Source organism: Pteropus vampyrus, unplaced genomic scaffold, assembly GCF_000151845.1.
Source record: "Pteropus vampyrus isolate Shadow unplaced genomic scaffold, Pvam_2.0 Scaffold200, whole genome shotgun sequence".
NCBI classification, from domain to species: Eukaryota; Metazoa; Chordata; class Mammalia; order Chiroptera; family Pteropodidae; genus Pteropus; species Pteropus vampyrus.
In genome coordinates this window covers 3,476,976-3,498,133 of record NW_011888981.1, presented here as the reverse complement: position 1 = coordinate 3,498,133, position 21,158 = coordinate 3,476,976, and the positions used below count along the sequence as shown (strand labels likewise).

At 32.5% G+C, this 21,158-nt stretch overlaps 1 protein-coding gene across 2 annotated transcripts in view; it reads left to right on the top strand.

Annotated features, from left to right (window-relative positions):
* The window catches only part of SPAST (spastin), a 46,130-nt gene that overhangs the window by 10,236 nt on the left and 14,736 nt on the right, over nt 1-21,158 (top strand). The window contains exons 2-8 of one of the 2 annotated variants that reach the window (XM_011372117.2): nt 4,052-4,135; nt 5,809-5,892; nt 11,818-11,913; nt 13,323-13,510; nt 15,026-15,159; nt 15,442-15,535; nt 20,380-20,454. In XM_011372117.2, coding sequence (XP_011370419.1) covers nt 4,052-4,135; nt 5,809-5,892; nt 11,818-11,913; nt 13,323-13,510; nt 15,026-15,159; nt 15,442-15,535; nt 20,380-20,454 — 755 coding nt within the window. Of the gene's footprint in view, nt 1-4,048; nt 4,136-5,808; nt 5,893-11,817; nt 11,914-13,322; nt 13,511-15,025; nt 15,160-15,441; nt 15,536-20,379; nt 20,455-21,158 lie in introns of both variants that reach the window. The other variant, XM_011372116.2, reaches the window with a different exon arrangement.

Here is a 21,158-nt window from a genome sequence, read left to right as displayed (position 1 = left end):
GATTCTACCACCCCAACTTCTCTTGATTTGATGTAGTCTGGTTGGTTGAATTTGAGTGTTATTTGGAACTATAGGGGTAAGAGGGAAATGTGTAAGGGAAACTAGAAGCTGTTAAAGTTTCTTGAAGGCCTTTTCTGTGCTGGAGACTATTGGATGGTTTGATTTTTTTCCTGCCATAATGTAGTCAAAAGGGTGATCAAGTGTAGTTTCCCCTACCTGAAGAGATTAAAGTGATTTGAGTATGGGTTTCAGCCCTGTTCAGGCTGGCCTAGTTCATAACTCTTCAGTGATACAGGATCCCAGCTGAAATCCTGGGATCTGTGTCATTGCTTCTCCTGGGCATGGCCTGGAATTCATTTTTTGTCAGCTTAGTTCTATGAGCCTGCCGAAAGCTTTACTTAATTTCTCAATCACTTTTGCTTTCAGAATTGGCAGTTGTTTCAAACAAAAAAGTGCCCCAAATGCCAGACTTACCTTTGTTGGCTTTTCTCTTTTTCACATTTTGATAATTTTCAGTTTTGAAAACTCCGATCCTTGAAGCAGGTATTTCTAAAACGATTTTTCTGGCTTTTCTCTTCTAATCTAATCTTACTCTTGTAGTCAAAATTTTAGTTCTGATATTATAATCCAAGTCACAACGAATGTTCATATACATAAATATGGAATATTGCACTTTTAAAAAATCAGGTTTATTGAGGTATAATTTACATATGGTAAAATTTACCTTTTTAAGGGTGTATAATTTAATGAATTTTGTCAAACAGCTGGGTAACTATCACCACAGTCAACATATTGAGTATTTTATCACCTCCAAAGCTCCCTTATGCCCCTTTTGTGACCACTCCCTTCTCCTTCCTCTTAGCCCTTGACAATCACTGATCGGATCTATCTCTGTAGTTTTGTCTTCACTGAGTGTCATACAAATGAAATCACACAGAATGTAGTCATTTGTATCTAGCTTCTTTCATTTAGCATGTTTTTGAGATTCATCCATGTTTCTATATATATATATATCAGTTTGTTTCCTTTTATTGCTGAGTAGTATTCAGTGTATAGTGGTACCACAGTTTGATAGTCCATTCACTAAATGATGGACATCTGGGCTGTTTCCAGTTTTTAGTTCTTATGAATAAAGCTGTTATAAATATTCATGTACAGATCTTTGAACTTTTTATTTCTTTGGATAAATACGTAGAAGAAGCGATTGCTGGGGCATGTTGTAAATATGTGTTAATGTCATAAGAAATTACTACACTCTTTTCCAAAGTGGCAATACCTTTTTGTGTTTGCACCTGTAAACATAGAAGTCTATTTATACTTTATCTTGTAATTTCTTTACCGTTTTGTATTAGGTACATAATGGTATCTTGTGGTTTTAATTTGTAGTTCACCAGCAAGTAATGATGTTTAGCATCTTTTCTTGTACTTATTTGCCATTGTGTCTCATCTCTGGTAAAATGTATGTTTTTGATCTTTTGACCACTATTTTTTAATGAGGTTTTTTTTTTTTTATTATAAGAGTTCTTTATATATTCTGGTTATAAGCCCTTTATTAGACATGTTGTTTTGCAAACATTTTCTTCCAGTAAATCTGTGGCTTTCATTGGTTTAACTCTCTTGAAGAACAGGAGCTTTTAATTTTAATAAAGTCTAGTTTATCAGTTTTTTTCTCTCAAGGTTTGTGATTTTCTATATTCTGACAAGTCTCTGCTGAAGCCAAGATTACAGACGATTTTGTCTATATTTTCTTCTATAAATTTTATAGTTTTAGGTTTCACATTTAGGTCTGTAATTCATTTCAAGTTAATTTTTGTAGGTTATTATGCGTATGGATGTCCATTATTAAAGCATCATGTTTTGAAAAAGCTATTCTTTCTCCATTGAATTACCTAGTCAACCTTCATCAAAGTCAGTCAATGATATACATGTGGGTTGATCTTTGGACTTTTTCTTCTGTTCCATTGACCTATATGTCTATCTCCAGTAGTCGTATACTTTTAGATAAGAAATATCTGTGCATTTTATATTTTGTTCACTTACAAGATTCAAATAATGCAGTAGTCTTCTGCTTTTAGGTAAGAAACATCTATGCATTCAATATCATGCTTCAAATGATTCAAATAATGCAGTAAATCAAATACCTGTTACCAAACAATACTAATTAATTGAGTAATTATTTGTCTGTGAACTTATTTGTAATCAGTCATTTCATTTGCCTTCAGTAATATACTAAAACTTCGTAAGCCATTTTGTTCAGATGTTGCCAATGAGAACTGTCATAGACTGCTATTATGAGTGTAAATTGGTACAAGCACTCTCAAAAAGCAGTTTGTAGGTTTCTGGTGAGTGGAGACTATGTAATAAACTACGACTCATCAATTCTACTTCTTAAGCATATAACCTAGAGAAACTAGCACATGTATATAAAGGGACAGGCACAAGAACATTGATTGCAGCATTATTTGAGATATCAAAAAACTGGAAACAACCTGAATATCTCTTACTTAGGTTGAATAAATTACAGGATGATATAGGATACCTATACAGAAGTCAAAATGAATGAACTAGATCTCTATGCAGCAACACAGATCTCAAAAGCAATGTCAATTTTTAAAACAAAACACTACAAATAAAATATGAACAACACAAAAACTTGTACTAGAAAGATACACACTGAATTGATGATAGTGGTTTCTGGAAAGGAAAGGAGCACTGGAATGGGAAGAGGCATAAAAAAGGAACTTCTGTTGTATCTGTTAGATTACACTTTATTTTAAAAAATTTTAAGCAAAAGATATAGTTATCAATATTTCAACCACTAGACCACTAGAATGCAAATGTTATATTACTATTTTCTGTAATTTCTCTTTTTTCCAAATTAGAAAACCCATAGATGTTTTCTTCATAAAAAATAAGATAAGCATCCAAATAGTTTGAGTTCATTCACAGACTCTTAATAATTTCTTCATATGTTATTATCAAGTACTTGTTGAGCACTTCCTCTGGACCAGACACTATGTAAAATACTAATGGCACTATAATAAGTAAGAAATTACCCTGTCCCAGGGGCTGAATCTAATTAGTGATTTGTTTTTAGGACGGAGGAAGGGGTAGAAAGGTAGGTAGTACACACTCATAAGGGGACAGCATTTCTTGGTTGTTGTGTGTGGTGTTTATAATGACTAGTCTGTGCTATCAAGGGAGTCATATTGATTTTGAAATTTCAATAAAATATTAATGAATGACATGGGGATTTTTGTTTGATTAAATAGGGACATGAGTTGGGAAAAAAATGAAACACTGTTCTAATAGGTTATTCTTGCCATAACTTTACTATATCTCTGTATTAGCCACTCAGATGTTTTGCAGATTTTAAGGGCTAAGAAATTAATTTTCTGAAACAATGAGATTTGCATGTAATTGATATCGCTTTACGGAAATATCCTACACACATTTTGATTATGTTGAATTTTTAGATCCTATTTAAGCTGAACTTGGATTAAGAATTAATGTTGTAAACCAGTCATTTGTTTCAAAGAAAATAGAAATGTGTTACTAAATGCCACACTTGTAGTAATCTCATGTACCAGTTCTCATGATGCAATCATTTGTTAAATAAAAATGAACTCTAGAAAGAAGGCACCCAACAAAGAACATATTACGTCAGATTTGAATACAATTAAAGTGTTTTTTCCCTCACTTATTGATGTCACATTTATATTTTTAAAATATTTATTTAAAATAAATTCTCCCTAAATAAAAATTCTTTCCCTAGTACAGCATTTCAGTGGTTATAAGCATCAATACCATGAGTCAGTAAAGAACTCATAGCCCTACAATTTTGAGAATCATTGAAGTCAGTAATCCCCTCTTGGGGATTCATATATATATTAGGATGCTAAAGATACTAAGAAGTCATGTAATAATATTTCTCAGACTTGTTTGATCACAATTCTCTTTCATGTATTACCTAATAACAGCATGCTTTGGGAAATGTTTAGTATATTTATACTTGTGATATGTACAAATAGTTATTTCTATTTTAAAGCAGGACAAAAGGAGCAAGCTGTGGAATGGTATAAGAAAGGTATTGAAGAACTAGAAAAAGGAATAGCAGTCATAGTTACAGGACAAGGTAAGGTTATATTTACATTTTAGTAGTCATCCAAATTATATTCACATAATTGCCCTGATTTCAGATCTTTTTATCTTAATAAAAGTATTTAATAGATTTTTAAATGTTATTAATGTTTGTAGACTTACAGTTAATGCTTTATTACCTAAGCTAAAAATGAAGTTATGCTCAGACTGTAGTAGTCAGGCAAAAAGCAGTATACTGTTTGTATCCTTTTTAGACCCACTCGTTGGCAATGTTTTAGCCCTATTATTAGCCATATTTTTGAAACCTGGTCCTTTCCTCATTGTCCAGGCAGGGAAGGAGTGGTTAGTCCACAGACTCCCCTTTACATTTGTGGGTAATGCTTGACTTCACGTTAGAATACGAGCATTGATTCATATTTATTAAAACCAAATCAGTTATTTCTCACCTTTACTATGCTATCACCTCAAATAAAAAATGAGTCTAATATTATCTTAAAATATAGATAACATTTATTGTACACTTACTGTGTGCCCAAGCATCATTGTACATCACATGTATTATCTCTTTAATTTTCACCATAACCTCACACTCTTAGGCTGTGACTGTTATCATTTTTATTTTTCAGATGAATAACCTTAAGTATAAAGAAGTAACTTGCCAGAGGCCTCATAGCTAGCAAGTGGTAGAGTCAGGATTTGAACTCAGGCAGTTTGACTTCAGAGCCTGGATTCTTAAATATATGCTGTGACTGTTGTGTAGTACATGGGTACCGCTATTAAATAAGTAAAGTACTTCAGTTTGTCATAGCTAAAATAAAATCAGAAGCAAAAATTATAATATGTAGGCTAAAAATCTTAGCCCTACGGATCAGTCCACCCCATGGATGTTTGTTCTCTGGCTGGCTTACTCTACTACTTATATCCACTAATCTCCAATAATTATAATGTGTCCAATATTTACACCATGTTTTTTCCTCTCTTCTTTTGATTACGTCTTTTGATTCTGTAGCTACTGCTCTCCTTAAAAGAGAGCAGAATTGAGTAAGTAAATATGGGAGGTTGGGCATTTGAGACTTACATTAGTTTGAGTATGACTTTATGAATTATATACAGAATATATTTGCTGTTGTCAATTGCATAGAAGAGTGAAGAAAATGAGTTGGTTATTAGAAATAGTTTTTCACTGAATCAAAAATGCCTTCAATTCTACCACTAAGAGAAAAAACAATGTCAATTAAACTGCATATTCTCTTCTTGTCACTTGGAGTTTGAATTTTAAATCTTATCGAATATGCTATCTTAATCTTACGTAGACATAGCTACAACAGCAGTGTTAGTATCTGTGACCAAAGTTGTGCATTTGCAGGCAGTAAACTATGTTATGACTGCAGCCTGGCTGATAGTATGAGTGAGTTGGCAGTGATTGTAAAATACATCCCAATTTCAAAGTTTTTTAAAAATGTGGGGATGGGTGGGTCTCAAAATCCATGAAAGACACATGGAATCTGTGAAATACCATAGTAGATCTGAAACCAGCATAAGGAACTGTAACTGATTTTTTAAAAGATATTATTTGAAAATAATGTTTTCTTAATTTTTTATAAAAACTGATTCCCAAGAGATCAGTTGGGGTGATATTTTATCTTGAAGCAATATTAGTAGAGAAACGTTAATATTTTTATTATTTTTTCTTTTTATCTTTTTCAGGTGAACAGTGTGAAAGAGCTAGACGCCTTCAAGCTAAAATGATGACTAATTTGGTTATGGCCAAGGACCGTTTACAACTTCTAGGTATCAATTAATGAATTGTGTAATTGGAATAAGATGTATCTGAAATGTGTTCAGTGAAACTTTAAATGCAGGTGGAAATAGACCAATGATCTTGCAAATGTTATCCAGGCTTTTTTCCTTAACTCCCAGAAAATTTCTAACATACACAAAATAGAAGAATGTATTGATAATTATCCATCACTCAGGTTTAATAATTATCATCTCATGGCCAGCCTTGATTTATCTCTACCAAGGGCTTGCAAAACTACAGCCCATGGGCCAATCGCAATTTATTGCCCATTTCTATAAATTGGCACACAGCTACTCTCATTTCTTTATTTATTACCTGGCTGCTTTCATGCTATGGTAACAGTTACATAGTTAATACAGGGATCATACAGCTCTCAAAGTCTTTTAATATGTAGCTTTAAAAAATATTTTAGTATTTACTATCTAGCTCTTTCCATAAAGTTTGCCAACCCCAGTTTATATCTTTATCCATTTTCTCCCACTTCATATTATTTTGAAACAAATTCTGACATATTTTAATATCATTTATAAGTATTCATGTTTGTATCTAAAAGATAGATGCTTTGAAAATATAATCACCAAATTATCACACCTAAAAAATAACTAGTAATTTCTTTTAATATTAGATATAATGGCCAAAAATTGGTAAGTGTCCAATATAATTTATATATAATTTATAATTGTAATCTGTAATCTATATAATATCCAGTCAGTTTCTCATAATTTAATAACTTTTTAAATAATTATTTGAATCAAGATCTCAAGAAGATCTATACATTATGTCTCTTTTAATATACAAGTCTGTCTGTTTTTCTTTTTCTTGTAGTTTGTCAGTGAACCAGATCTTTGCCACTTAGGGTTTCCTACAGTCTGACTTTTGTTATGTGCATGTCCATATTATCTTGTAATATGTCCTTTTGCTTTTCTTGTAAATTGATAGTTAGATATAGAGCCTTGATTGATATAAAAGCTAGGCAATGAAAGAATTAATATTTTGGTGGTTATTGTCTCTTGTGATCCTTAAAAGTGCTATATGCCCATTTGTGCAAGATGTTACTTTAAAAAATAGGGAGCAGGTTAGAATGCATCAACATATTCAGTCTTCTGAGAACTCAGATAATCTGGGATTATATATATCAATGGCAGTAAAAGAGAGCTGCACATAAGGGCATAGTAGAGCATATTTGTGTATTATGTGCTGGTTAAGAAGTGGAGCTTTTCAGGGGTGGGATGCCCAGTAATTAGAATGAAAAATGACACTGGGAGTTCCCCATACATACTGGTTAGGGAGGATGCAGTCTCTCTCATCGTTGGTAAGAGTTCATATATATTATATGCAGTATTTTGCTCTTATCTGCACGATATATGTTCCAAGACCCCCAGTGGATGCCTGAAACCACGGATAGAACTGAAACCTATATATACTATGTTTTTTTCCTACTAATCTCCAATAATTATAATGTGTCCAATATTATAAAGTGGTAAAGTTTAATTTATAAATTAGACACAGTAAGAGATTACTGTGGTAAAGTTTAATTTATAAATTAGACACAGTAAGAGATTACTGTGGTAAAGTTTAATTTATAAATTAGACACAGTAAGAGATTACTGTGGTAAAGTTTAATTTATAAATTAGACACAGTAAGAGATTACTGTGGTAAAGTTTAATTTATAAATTAGACACAGTAAGAGATTAACAGCAATCAAAGTAGAACCATTATAACAATATAACAATATATTGTAATAAAAGTTATGTGAATGTGATCTCTCTTAAAATATCTTATTGTACTTTACTTACCTTTTCACTTAAACAGAGCCTTTATTGCTTCTCTCTGGCATATTCGACTTGCCAGCATCACTACTCTTGCACTTTAGGGCCATTATTAAGTAAAATAAGGGTTATATGAACACAAGCACTGCCGTACCATGACAGTCGATCTGATCACTGAGAGGGCTACTAGGTGACTAAGGAGCGTGTAGCATGTACAGCGTGGATACGACTGACAAAGGGATGATTTGTGTCCTGATCAGGATGGAGCAGGTCAGCGCAAGATTTCACCACGCTGCTCAGAATGGCACGTGATTGAAAACTTATGAATTGTTTATTTCTGGAATTTTCCTTTTAATATTTTTGTCCCTCAGTTGACCATGGGTAACTGAAACTGAGGAAAGAAAACTGTGGTTAAGGGGGGACTAAAATATCTTCAGTTTAGTGTTGTGAACCTTAGAGCAAAGCTTAATTGTAAAACCTGCTCTAGGCAAAAAGATGGCATCGGCATCTTGGTATACCTGGGGGTTATCCTTTTTTAAAAAAAATTAGCCCCATTCACTGTTCAGCTCAGCAAATATTTATTAGGTGGTTACCATGTTTTAGGCACTTAAGATATAGACAAGGATGCCTCTTTCATAGAGTTTATATTCCAGCAGGGGAAGACTGACCATAGACAATAAACATAAAAAAATAAATAATACAGTATGTTAGAAGATGATAAATATATGGAAAAAAGAAAAAGTGGAACACAGGGGGATTAGGAGTGGATGGGAGGTGGTTTGGGTGTTTTGTTTTAAATAGGATGGTCAGCATATGCCTCTTTGAGACGTTAACATGAGTTAGCTATTCAGGTAACTGGGAGAAGGAGAATAGTCCAGAGAGATGTAAGAGCCAAAGCAAAGCCTTATGAAAACACACCTGGTATATGTTTTAGAAGTAGCAAAGAGGCCAGTGTTCCCCAGCAAGGAGAGTATGGTAAAGATGAGGTCAGTGAACAAATGGGAATGGAGGTCATCACAACACTTAGGACCACATAGGCCACCATAAAGATTTGAGCTTTAATGACCTATGAAATAGGAAGCAGTTATAAGGATTTTGAGGAAAAGAATGACATAATCTGACTTAAATTTTAAAAAGGTCACTTTAGGTATGTTGCATATAGACTCAAAGGGTAGAACCAGGGAGAACAAGTAGGACCACTATTGTAGTAAGCAAGGAGGAAAATGATGGAGACTTGGACCAGGGTGATATCAGGAGAAGAGTAACAAATTGTTGGATTGCGATTATATTTGAAGGTTGAGCAATGTTCCTCTCTTTAAGGCTGTCATGATATAGTGGGGGAGGCATATACATAAATAGATAAATCATATCACCGTAGGATGGAATATACAGATAATAGGTGTCTGAGAAATCTTCCTGGAAGAAGTGAAACCTAAAGTGGGTATTAAAAAAGATAAATAAAAGTTATTAATGTTTGGGGAAAAGAAGGGTCAGGAAGAAGTAAAGCATGAACAAAAACTCAGGGTCAAGAAACAGCATAGCAAGTAGGGAAGGGTTCTGGTAAAGGTGTGAATTTGGGATTGCATGGTTGGCCTTGTTTGTCATATAAAGAAGCTTGAGTGCTAATCTACAGGCAGTGGAAATCTGAAAGGTTTTAAGCAGAAGAGTTATATGGTAAGATTTCCTTTTAAATAGATGATTATATGGGGCTTGCATGTGAGAGGATCAGGAAGCTAGGTGACTTATTTTCAATCATCTATTAATCTATACATTTAGTTGTTCTAAAAAGAAGCATTAAACCAAGTTTACATTCTTTAACAAAAATGAATTGGAACAGGTTCACATTAGCAGTAAATACTGCTATTGTGTATGCATGTGTTTCCATGCGTGTAAATCTAAAGCCTACACACCTAAGAAACAAGTTACATCGCTTTTATTCCTAGTTATTATTAAAACTAAGGATTTAATTTCTGTTTATTATATAATGTTTATTTGAACTTTTTGTTACATTTCATTGAAGAAAGTGTTAATTGATAAGATATTTACAAAAAAATTTTTTTCCAATTTATCTTTTGCCAACAAATGGTTTCTTTCTCAGTATGGTGATTTGAAGAGTATTATCATTGTGAAAAATCAGATGACCTACCTGTTAACTAACAACAACAACAAAAAAACCCAGCTCCAAAGTATATTGTATCAGCCAGTTCTGGGATACAAAAGCTGTGCAGTACTTTGTGCTTTGTGCAGAAAGGATAGCTGCTATTTAACCTGTCCCAAAGGCATGTGTAGTTGTACCATAAACCAAGCAAGGCGCCTGCTTGTCTGACCTTAGAAATGGAAGTTTAGTAGAGTTAGTATATATGTGCTATATTTTTGCATGTATTCATGACTTTCTGGTATTGAAGAAAAGAATCAGTTATGACACCTTGGTATGATTCAACAAAATTAATGTAAAAATTGAGCGCCTATTGTGAATGAGGCACAGAGCAGATACTTTATATTTTATTTAATCCTGAGACCCTTAGAAAACTGAAGCTAAAGCAAGTTCATACGAGTAAGTGGTGGAGCTGTGTTTGTCAACTAGCCGTATGGATTTACTCGAATGGGGAAAAAGAGTGCAGCAGTGATGCAGAGTAGCAAGGAAGTTCAAACTGCTGCCCTCTTGGGCTGCAGGTGCTACTCGTAGAGACCCAGATTATAAGAGGATTTGTTTTTATTTGAAGTGGGGGTAGGGTTGAAATTATCCTTTTAATTTTTTGGTTAATTTTTGAAACACATGATATAGGCATATCCTACAAAATTTTACAAGTTTAAGTATCGAAAGCATCCATTCCTTACCATGCCCAGCCACTCATTTCCCTTCCCCAGAAGTAGCTGTTATTACCAGTTTCTCTGGGTCCTTTTTAGAGATAATCTTCATATACAGTAGTGCCCCCTTATCCATGGTTTTGCTTTCTTCAGTTTCAGGTACCCATGATGAACCATGGGCCAAGAATATTAAATGGAAAATTCCAGAATTAAAAAATTTATAATTAAATTGCATGCTGTTGTAAGTAGCATGATGAAATCTCATGCCTTCCTGCTCTGTCCCATTTGAGACCTGAATCATCCCTTTGTCCAGCGTATCCACATTGTATATGTTACCTGCCTGTTAGTCACTTAGCTGTTTCGATTATCAGATCAGTTATCAGAGAGAAAGAGAGACCACATTCACATAACTTTTATTACAGTATATTATAATTGTTCTATTTTATTATTAGTTATTTGTTAATTTTACTGTGCCTAACATAAGTTAAACTTTATTATAGGTGTATATAGGAAAAAACATAGTGTATATGGGGTTAGGTACTATCCATGGTTGTAGGCATCCACTGAGAGTCTTTGAATATATTCCCTGCTGATAAGGGAACTACTGTATACAAGTGTGCACATGTGTGTTTAAATAGTGGTAGGGTATTGTACATCCAGTTCTGCCTCATGCTTATCTCATTCTGCTTTATTGCCTTTATCATTTGCTTGACATATGTTAATGTAACCGAATTTGGCATTTCCTAGACACACCTTATGGTTTTCCTCTGTCATTTTAAATGCTGTTCTCTTTTCCAGAAATGTCAGATTTTTTTAAATCTTTTCAAATTCTAGCCAACTCATAGCACATTTTTTTTTTTTTTTGGTAAAGCCTTTTTAATGTTCTCTTTTCTTTGTGCTATACAATCTTTTAAAAAAATTTTTTGTGTGGTAAGTTGCCAATTATATTTAATCAGTATCTGTATGGTAGAGACCAAATTCATTCTTTTATCTCTATATTGCTGTCTCTACACAATGATCTAGACATACTAGATAATTCAGAAAATATTTGCTGGTGATAATAGTGATGTGGAACTGCATCAGGTTATCAAACCTTATGAAGAAGGCATATTTTTAACATAGCCATTTACTTCTTAATTTCTGTTGCTATTTTAATGTCTGAGTTTTTACTAATTATATTTTTAGGAGAATTTTTTATAAATGCAAAACCCTTCATCATATAACAAACATCCTTGTAACACCTTGAATCATTTTTCATTTTCACATGTATCTTTTTTTCATTATGTATTTTTTCCTTTTTGTTTATTTTGTTCTTTCTTACCCCCTCCATTGCATAGAGAAGCTGCAACCAGTTTTGCAATTTTCCAAGTCACAAACAGAGGTCTATAATGACAGTACTAACTTGACATGCCGCAATGGACATCTCCAGTCAGGTGGGTTCAGGTTAACTAACACATAAAATAATGAAGCTTGCATGCAAAGTAAAGTCCTACTTAACCTGATAATGTTGATTTGATTTTATAATGATAGATTTGATTGGTTTTTGTTTTCACAGGGCTATGTTGAAAATACAGTATTCTTATCATTTATAGTATATAAACATGTAATAAGTAAGATGTAGCCATTCTCAGCATGCTTTATTTGCATATTTTGCAACCTCTAAATTTTCAGATTATAAAATATAAAGGTTCATTTTCCTAAACTATTAAAATATTTTTGTTTCTATAATATTTTCAGCTTTTGTGTTTTTTTTCCCATGGATGGCTATACCAAGTTTTTTATGAAAGGTGGTGTTTTATAAGACAAATTTAAATTTTTCTTTGTTATATATCAATTTTCATTGCATATCCGTTTTCATATATGCTGTACATGAATGTTTTATCATAGTACCTGTTAGAAAAAATTTGAAACTGAGTTCACATAGTGAAGGGAAACATTAGAACGCTGTTATTTATTATGGATTAAATTTGTTTTCCATGAACTTTTGGGTATTAACTCTTACAGAACATTAAATTTGTTTTGTTTTGTTTGGGTGGAGGGAATTTGTATTTCCTAGGTTCTCTGACATCTTGGTCAGTTTTATTGGTGACTTTTTCAACATTAGTTTCATGTCCAGGGCTTAAATTTTATTGTTTAAATTGTAGCCCTAAAAAACCCGTAGTTCAGAATATAATATAACTACCTTCTTTATTCATATATAATACAAAACTTTAAGATTTCAATAGTGAAGAAATAAAGTGGATTACATACACAAACACACACATATATACATATATATCTTTCCTTGTAGCTTCAGCTATCCCTTAAGGAGTTCTCACTTTGGTTTGGTCTTCTAGTACAGAGCCCTATATCAGTAGCTATATTCCTTTCCTCATTCCTTTCTGTACCTGATTTAAAATACCATTTCAAATACAGAGAAGAGTATTTTGCCTACATTTCTTTTAGCATGGCTGTGAAGTGCTGACATTTTCATAAAAAACTTTTTGAGAAAACAAATGTAAGAATGCACCACATCTAAATAGTTAAGTTTCCAAAATACAAATTAGAAATGCTACTACTCCTACCAGAATAAACAGCAAAAATTCGCTGGCCCTGAAGAGCTGAAGTAAAAAAGATATATATGTATATATGTGTGTGTTTGTGTATGTATATACATACATACATGCAACTCTATATGTAGATAAATGTGTGTGTGTGTGTGTGTGTGTGTGTGTGTGTGTGTGTGTGTGTGTGTGTATAAAAAAAAGCTTAGTTTTGCAAATTTGTACTGGTCTTTATTATTACTTTTATAATGTTTAGCTACAGTTTTCTAACCATGATGACTTTACTGTTGCCTTAACAGAAAGTGGAGCAGTTCCAAAAAGAAAAGATCCCTTAACACATACTAGTAATTCACTGCCTCGTTCAAAAACAGTTATGAAAACTGGATCCACGGGCCTTTCAGGCCACCAGAGAGCACCTAGTTGCAGTGGTTTATCCATGGTTTCTGGAGTGAGACAGGGACCTGGTTCTGCAGCTGCCACTCATAAGGTATTTGGAGACAGAACTTAATTGCTGTGCTTTGCAGATATAAAATTTTGAACATGATATGCTTGCCTAAGTTTATTACAAGTATTTTATAATGCTTTAAAAAATTGATAAGTTTCCACAAAATGTAATTTTTTTTTTCTAATTTACAAGGGCAACTCGCTATTAAAAAGCAAATCTCTTAGAATTTCTCTAAATTACTCTAAATTGCACCTTGTTGTAGGTACAACCGCAATAAGTAGGAGAATGAATAAATCTATTTCAAGGGAATAGGCATTTTATTGCAACTATATTAATATAAACAAATCAAGCAACACAGAGCAAAAGGACCTGTACGTATATCACCAACTCCAAGAAGCAGCTTTCCTTCAACTAGTGTAATGTAAATATAATAATTACTGAAATAAAATTTAAAACCCAATTAAGTGTTTTTTTAAAACAGCAATCAAATTCTAGTACTAGGGTTGAACATTTCCTTAAAAGTAAATATACTTTTTCATGTCTTCTAATATTTGGTAATTTTGCATTACAGAAGTAACTGCAATACATTGTGCTATTCTTTATACCTTTTTCATGTCGTAAATATCCTATAATCATTATATGAGACATAATACATGATATTATATACGGACCCACCACCCAGCTTAAGAAGAATAATATTACCATTACCTTTGATGTCCCCTGTGAGACTTTCTCTATTCCAGTCTCTTCTCAGTTTTTTCAGAGATAATTATTATCCTGATTTTTGTGTTTATCACTTCCTTAATTTTCTTTATGGTTTTACCACTTAAATTTATGACCTTAAATATTTATTTATAAGCTTTTTAGTTTTATATAAGTGGAGCTATATTGTATATATTCTTCCAATGATTGTTTGCGTCATTCAATATTATGTTCCTGATTTTAACCCATGATTTTTAATGCTTTCACTGTAATTCATCTTCACTGTTATAGTATCTTTCATTAAGTGCGTATATCACAATATATTTATCACTTCTGTTGATGGAAATTTATGTTGCTTCTAGTTTTTTTTGCTATTATGTAAACAATTTTGCTATTCAAAAAAAAAGTGAGTCTTATTTTACCTACTTTTGGACCTAATTAGGCTTTTTTATAGTAAGCTTGCTTATCCAGTTTGTTTTATATAATGCTTTATAGTTCATTTTAAGTGTATTATTTTTAAAATTATTTAAATCTACGTAAATATTTAGTAACATTAAATATACTTAGAGTTTTGTTACAATTCTAAAAAAGATCAAAATTATATGAGTCTGTTGTCATAGAGCCTTTTTATTTTATAGTAACTAAATCTCTCTGAATAAAATCCTCTCTAAACCCACTTCATGCCAATGTAGTTCTGGAGTGAATACCATTTTAGTTTGTAGTAAATATACATTTTTTTAGATTTTTATATTCTTTTTTCCTATTTTTAATCCTTCTGTGAACTTTAAGGTTAATTCACTTATGAAATGTAAATGCTAGGTTGTGTTTTCATATTAAAATTTTGTGTTCTTTAAGAGTACACCAAAAACAAATCGAACAAATAAACCTTCTACCCCTACAACTGCTGCTCGTAAAAAGAAAGACTTGAAGAATTTTAGGAATGTGGACAGCAACCTTGCTAACCTTATAATGAATGAAATTGTGGACAAGTAAGTTTTGCCATCTAAAGCGTTTTATTTTATAGTTTTTATTTTTGAATTTTATTCATAAAATGTATTGAGTGAAATAGATTATGATAAATACCTTATCTAATTTACATATTTAATTTTTATGTTGACTTTTAACTACTATAAATGTAGAAAACTATTGCTTTACTGATTTAACTGTAGTTTACAGTTATTAACATAAAAGTATGTTTCATAGAGTTAGGTTTCATATGATAATAACTGACGCATATTTCTATTGTGGAGCTAACTAAAATTGTTTCTTAGTGGAACAGCTGTTAAATTTGATGATATAGCTGGTCAAGAGTTGGCAAAACAAGCATTGCAAGAAATTGTCATTCTTCCTTCTCTGAGGCCTGAGGTAAGGACTATATTATCATTTTCCTATAACATCATCCATTACTGAATCTTTGGTGGCAGTAAAGAAATGTTGGAGCTATGCTAGAATAATAAATTCATGTAACTGTAGATGTAAGGTTTTTTTTTAAAGAACACTAGAAATTGGTGTTGATAGTCATAAGAGGAGAATGACTATAAGGATTCCTAATTCTCAACCCATTTTTAACATTTATAGGAAAAATAGGTAACAGGAAATAATTTTTATATCAAGGATAACAGGGATTTAAAATTAAGGGACAAATACTGGAGAAAAGGATAATTACGATAAAATTATTCTTTAAGTCTATGTTTGAAGAACAAGTTTTAAAAGTACTATTTTCCAAGATACTAAGATTCGAAAGTAAGTAGAGAGCCAGTGAATGACAAGTAGGGAGCTAACCTTCCATCCCATATTTTTAGATTCACTAAGGAAGTTAGGTAATCTTAATTGATAATAAATAATTGATTTTCTATACTTAGCACTGTTTTGGATTTTTATAGTTCACGGATTGCACATTTGTTGCTGTTCTGATAATGTAAAAAATAAATCTGAGGATCCACTTCTGGGTCAGTTATTTCTCTTCTCGAACCTTCAAGTCTTATGGATTCATTTACAACATCTAGTGAAAATAGATGCTGTACGGCCCATTGTGATAAATGTGCTTTAAAATGAATGTATAAAGGTTGTGTGGCTCTGTTTTTACAATCTAATGCTTACTCAACTATCTTACCTATCTTCATGAACTATTGACTTTTCTTAGTAGTCACAAATGTGACTACTCTAAGGTGTTTACAGTTTATGAGTATCAACTATACTAGAACTCACTGAATATTTTCAAATCTTTCTTTATTTTACTACTTATTCAAAGTAGCAGTGTACACGAAATCACTGGTTTGATATCCTAATTGAAATTTTGGTAATACAGAATAAAATAATTTGAGAATTATTAAAATAGAAAGCATTTGTCCTTATATGAACCAAATTTATCTCTTGTAGCACCTCCAGCTACACTTTGGGGAAACATATTGTAGTCCTTATATTAGGCTAACTTTTTGCTGGAATTATGTAACAGTAGTAAATGCAGCACATTGAGTATTGCCAAAAAAATGCTTTTTGAAAGGATTCATATAATTGTAGACCTGAAAAGGACCTTAGCAGTCATATAGTCTATTTGTTGATAAATTAGTCCTAAGACCTAAATTACTTGCTCAAGATTATAGTTAAGTGATGGACCTAGAAAATGAAATAAAAATCAAATTGCTAAGATTAGAACTGCCTCTTCAATGCTATAACTGCCACCTAATTCTTAAATGTGGCTTTCAGTATTTATCAAGTGCCATGGTTTTTAGGGTACAAAAATATCTAAAATTGTGAAGGTGGTACTACGGAAATATTTGCACTGTGCTAGAAAGGTCATTCAGCTTCTGGTTTACCCATACTTTTAAAGAACACATCTAAAGCAGACAGGTCAAGTAGCATATGATTTTGTATTTAGGCATATTTCCATGGTGGTGACACAGTGTGCAATTAAGAGACGATTAAGAAGCTGTAATAAGTGAAAATACTAGTCATTTGAAGGTTATTTCAAAGTTAAATATCCTAGACTCAAGAAGGGCAGAAACCTTAGTAAATATACTAAATGAATAGGTAGACTCAACATTATCAAGATGTCAGTTCTTCCCAAGTTGATATATAGATTCAGTACAACTCCTGTCAAAACTCCAACAAGTTATTTTGTAGATATCAAGAAATTGATTCTAAAGTTTATATGGAGAGGCAAAGACCCAGAAGAGCCAACACAATATTGAAGAGAAGAACAAAATTGGAAGACTGAGGACTGACACTACCTAGACTTCAAGAGTTATTGTAAATCTGCAGTAATCATGCAGCATTAGTCACAGTAGCTAAGACATGGGAACAACTTCCGTGTCTCTCAGCAGATGATTGGATAAACAGTGTAATCTATAATAGATTATTTGGCCATGGAAGAGAATGAGATCTTGCCATTGCAACAACATGGATGGACCTTGAGGGCATTATGCTAAGTGAAATAAGTCAGACAAGACAAATACTATATGATCTGATCTCCCTTATATGTGAAATCTAAAAGCATTGAACTCTTAGGAGAATGGTGGTTGCTAAGGGCTTAGAAATGGGGGAAACAAGATGTTAGTCAAGGGTACAGACTTTCAATTATAAGATGAATAGTTTCTAGGGATCTAATGTATCACAAGGTGACTATAGTTAACAATACTGTATTATATATTCGAAAGTTGCTATGAGAGTAGAACTTTAATGTTCTCACCATAACAACAGTAACAAAATGGTAATTATGTGAGGTAAAAGATGTGTTAACTAACCTTATTGTGGTAAACATTTTGCAATATATATGTGTATCAGATCATCACATTGTACATTTTAAACTTATACAATGTTATGTCGATTATATTCAATAAAGCTGGGAAAAATATTAAAAACATAAAAAGCTACAGTAATTAAGACAGTGCATCACTAGCAAAAGAATATACAAATAGATCAGTAGAACAGAGTAAAGAGCCCAGAAATAGACCCACATAAATATAGTCAACTTCTTTTTGACAAAGGAGCAAAGGCAATTCGATAGGAAAAAAGATAGCCTTTTCCACAAATGGTGCTGGAACAATTGGACATCCACATTCAAAAAAATAAATCTAGACATATACACTTTTCACAAAATTAATTCAAAAATGGTCACAGACCTAAATTTTGCCTTTGTAAAAGGCAAACTACACTATAAAAATCCTAGAAGATAACATAGGAGAAAATATTAGTGATCTTTGATTTGAGGATGACTTATTAGATACGATACCAAAAGCATGATTGTTTGAAGAAAAAATTGGTAAGTTGAACTTCATTAAAATTAAAAACTCCTCTGTGAAAGACATTCTTAAAAGAACAAAAAGACAAGCCACAACTGGGAGAAAATCTTTGCCAGATATATGTTAAAGGAAGGACTGCTATCCAGAATGTACAAAGAACTTTTAAAACTCAACGATAAGAAAATAACCCATTTAAAATGTGGGGAAAAGATCTGAACAGACACCTCACCAAAGAAAATACAAAGATGACAAACATGCATATGAAAAAATACTCAATATCATTCATCATTAGAGAATTGCAAGTTAACAGTGAGATTCCACTACACACTTATTAGAATGACTAAAATCTGTAACATTGACAACACCAAATGCTGGTGAGGATGTGGAACAACAGGAACTCTTGATGCATTGCTGGTGGGAAGGCAAAATGGCACAGCCACTTTGGAAGACACTTCGACACTTTCTTAAAAAATTAAACTCTTACTGTGCTGTCTAGCAATCATCCTACTTAGTATTTACCCAAATGAGTCAAAAATTTATGTCCACAGAAAAACCTGCACACAAACGTTTATAGTAGCTTTATTTGTTATTGCCAAAACTTGGAAGCAAACAAGATGTTCTTTCATAAGTAAATGAATAAACAAACTGGTATAGCCATATAATGAAATATTATTTAGCACTAAAAAGAAATGCACTATCATGCCATGAAAATAAACAGACGAACCTTAAATGGATATTGTTAAATCAAAGAGCCCATCTAAAAAGGCTAGTACTGTATAATTCCAACTATATGACGCTCTGGAATGGCAAAAATATAGAGACAGTAAAAGATCAGTGTTTGCCAGGGGTTCATGGGGAGGGAGCAAGTGATGAATAGATGAAGCACAGAGGATTTTTTAGGTCAGTGAAATTATACTGTATAATACTGTAATAGTGGATACCCGATACAAACAGTGAACCCTAATGTAAACTGCGGACTTTAATAATGATGTGTCAGTATTGGTTCATCAATTGTAATAAATGTACCACAGTAATGCAAGATGTTAAAATAGGAGAAAATGAGAAGGTGAGGAGTTCTATGGGAACTCTCTGTACCTCCTATTCAATTTTCTATAAAACCACTAAAAAAAGTGTTTTTTTAAAAAGTTGAATATCACCCACTTCACATGGTTCAACTTAAAAGCTCATACACCGCCACTATTAAGTAAAGTATTTATCAGTCTGGTGCTTCACCATTGACTCCTGCCACACCCAGTGTTCCTGAGCCTGAAGATTCCGGTTTAATTTCTCTGGAATAAAACTTCTGCCTCCTTTGGTTGCGGAAGAGAAGTACTTGCCTAAATGCTCTTAGGAGCGGGCAGGAACGTAGGTTCAGTTATTCTTCATACAAACTTTTAATCAGTTCCTCTGGTTTGGGCTGCCCGTCTTACTGCTGGTTTCTCTGGTACTTGCTGCCTCCACTTCCTGAGCTTTTCCAGGGTTTTTTGCTGACATCAGTTTGCTCCTTGTTTCTAGGTTTCCCTTCACAAGCAGGCACTTAGGTTTTAGCTCCCTCAGCTATGCTAAATAACTTACCACACTTTATCAGTTCTCCATCTACAAAAATTTATTGTGTCCTCTGTTGTCTCCTTTTCTTTTTTTGTTATGAAGATTTTTATCTTTTTTATTAATTTGCTGTTATTTTGGAGAGATTTTTAAAGGATGTGGAGAAGCATACCTATGTTCAATGTCTTGTTTAATCAGTACGCTTTCATTTCTATCAATGAGAATTTGGTTTTATTTCATTTCGATTTTTTTCTGTTTCAATAATTATACTAGTTTATTGATTATGTGTTTTCTTTAGAGCTTTGGGCAGCTCTGTTTTGGGAGGATGCTACTGAAAAATTGTGCTTTTTAGATGACATATAATTCTTAAAATGTCTGGAAAAAAAGCATCTCCAGAATTATATTTGTGTATATATTTTTAAGTTGTTCACAGGGCTTAGAGCTCCTGCCAGAGGATTGTTACTCTTTGGTCCACCTGGAAATGGGAAGACAATGCTGGTAAGAATTCTTTTTAAATTTGAATCTTTTGTTGAGATGCTAGGGATAATAATACATTTTTTAAATTGTCCCCGAGTCTGTTATTTATATTGTCCCTGAGTCTGTTATTTATGACTTGTTTTTTGCTATAAGATACTTCTCTTAAGTTTTTAAACTAGTTTTCAATGACAAAATAGAGAACTATATATGTTATCTTCAGTCTTATGTTTTGGTCTGGTTAAATTTGATAGTTTAGTTTTTATTTTTTTCCCATTTTAATATTTAAATATTTACCTCAGAAGAGCTTACCTTACTATATTGAGTATCTTCCTAACCCTTGATTTTTTACAGTCTTAACAGCTTTATTTAAATAACTTTTAAATTGAAATATACAACAGATCTTTTTCCCCAATATCCTTTTGCCAAAAGTTTTTACTAGGATCTGGATTCCTCTTTTTCCTGCATAGCTCTTCTAGAGGGAAAAAGTAAATAACAGAAAGAGTAACTTTTTCCTTAGCTATATATCTTTCTATAACTAGGAAGAGAATAATATCCTCTTTTTTATTTAACCTCTCCCAATTTATTCTCTTAGGAAAAAAGAGAATGGAAAGAAGCACAGCTCTTCCTAGATCTTTCCCTCATTGTTGAGAAAGAAACACATTGATTGCCATTTATTGGGAATTGTTTCATACCTTATGTTTTTAGAAAATCTTTTCTAGTACTTA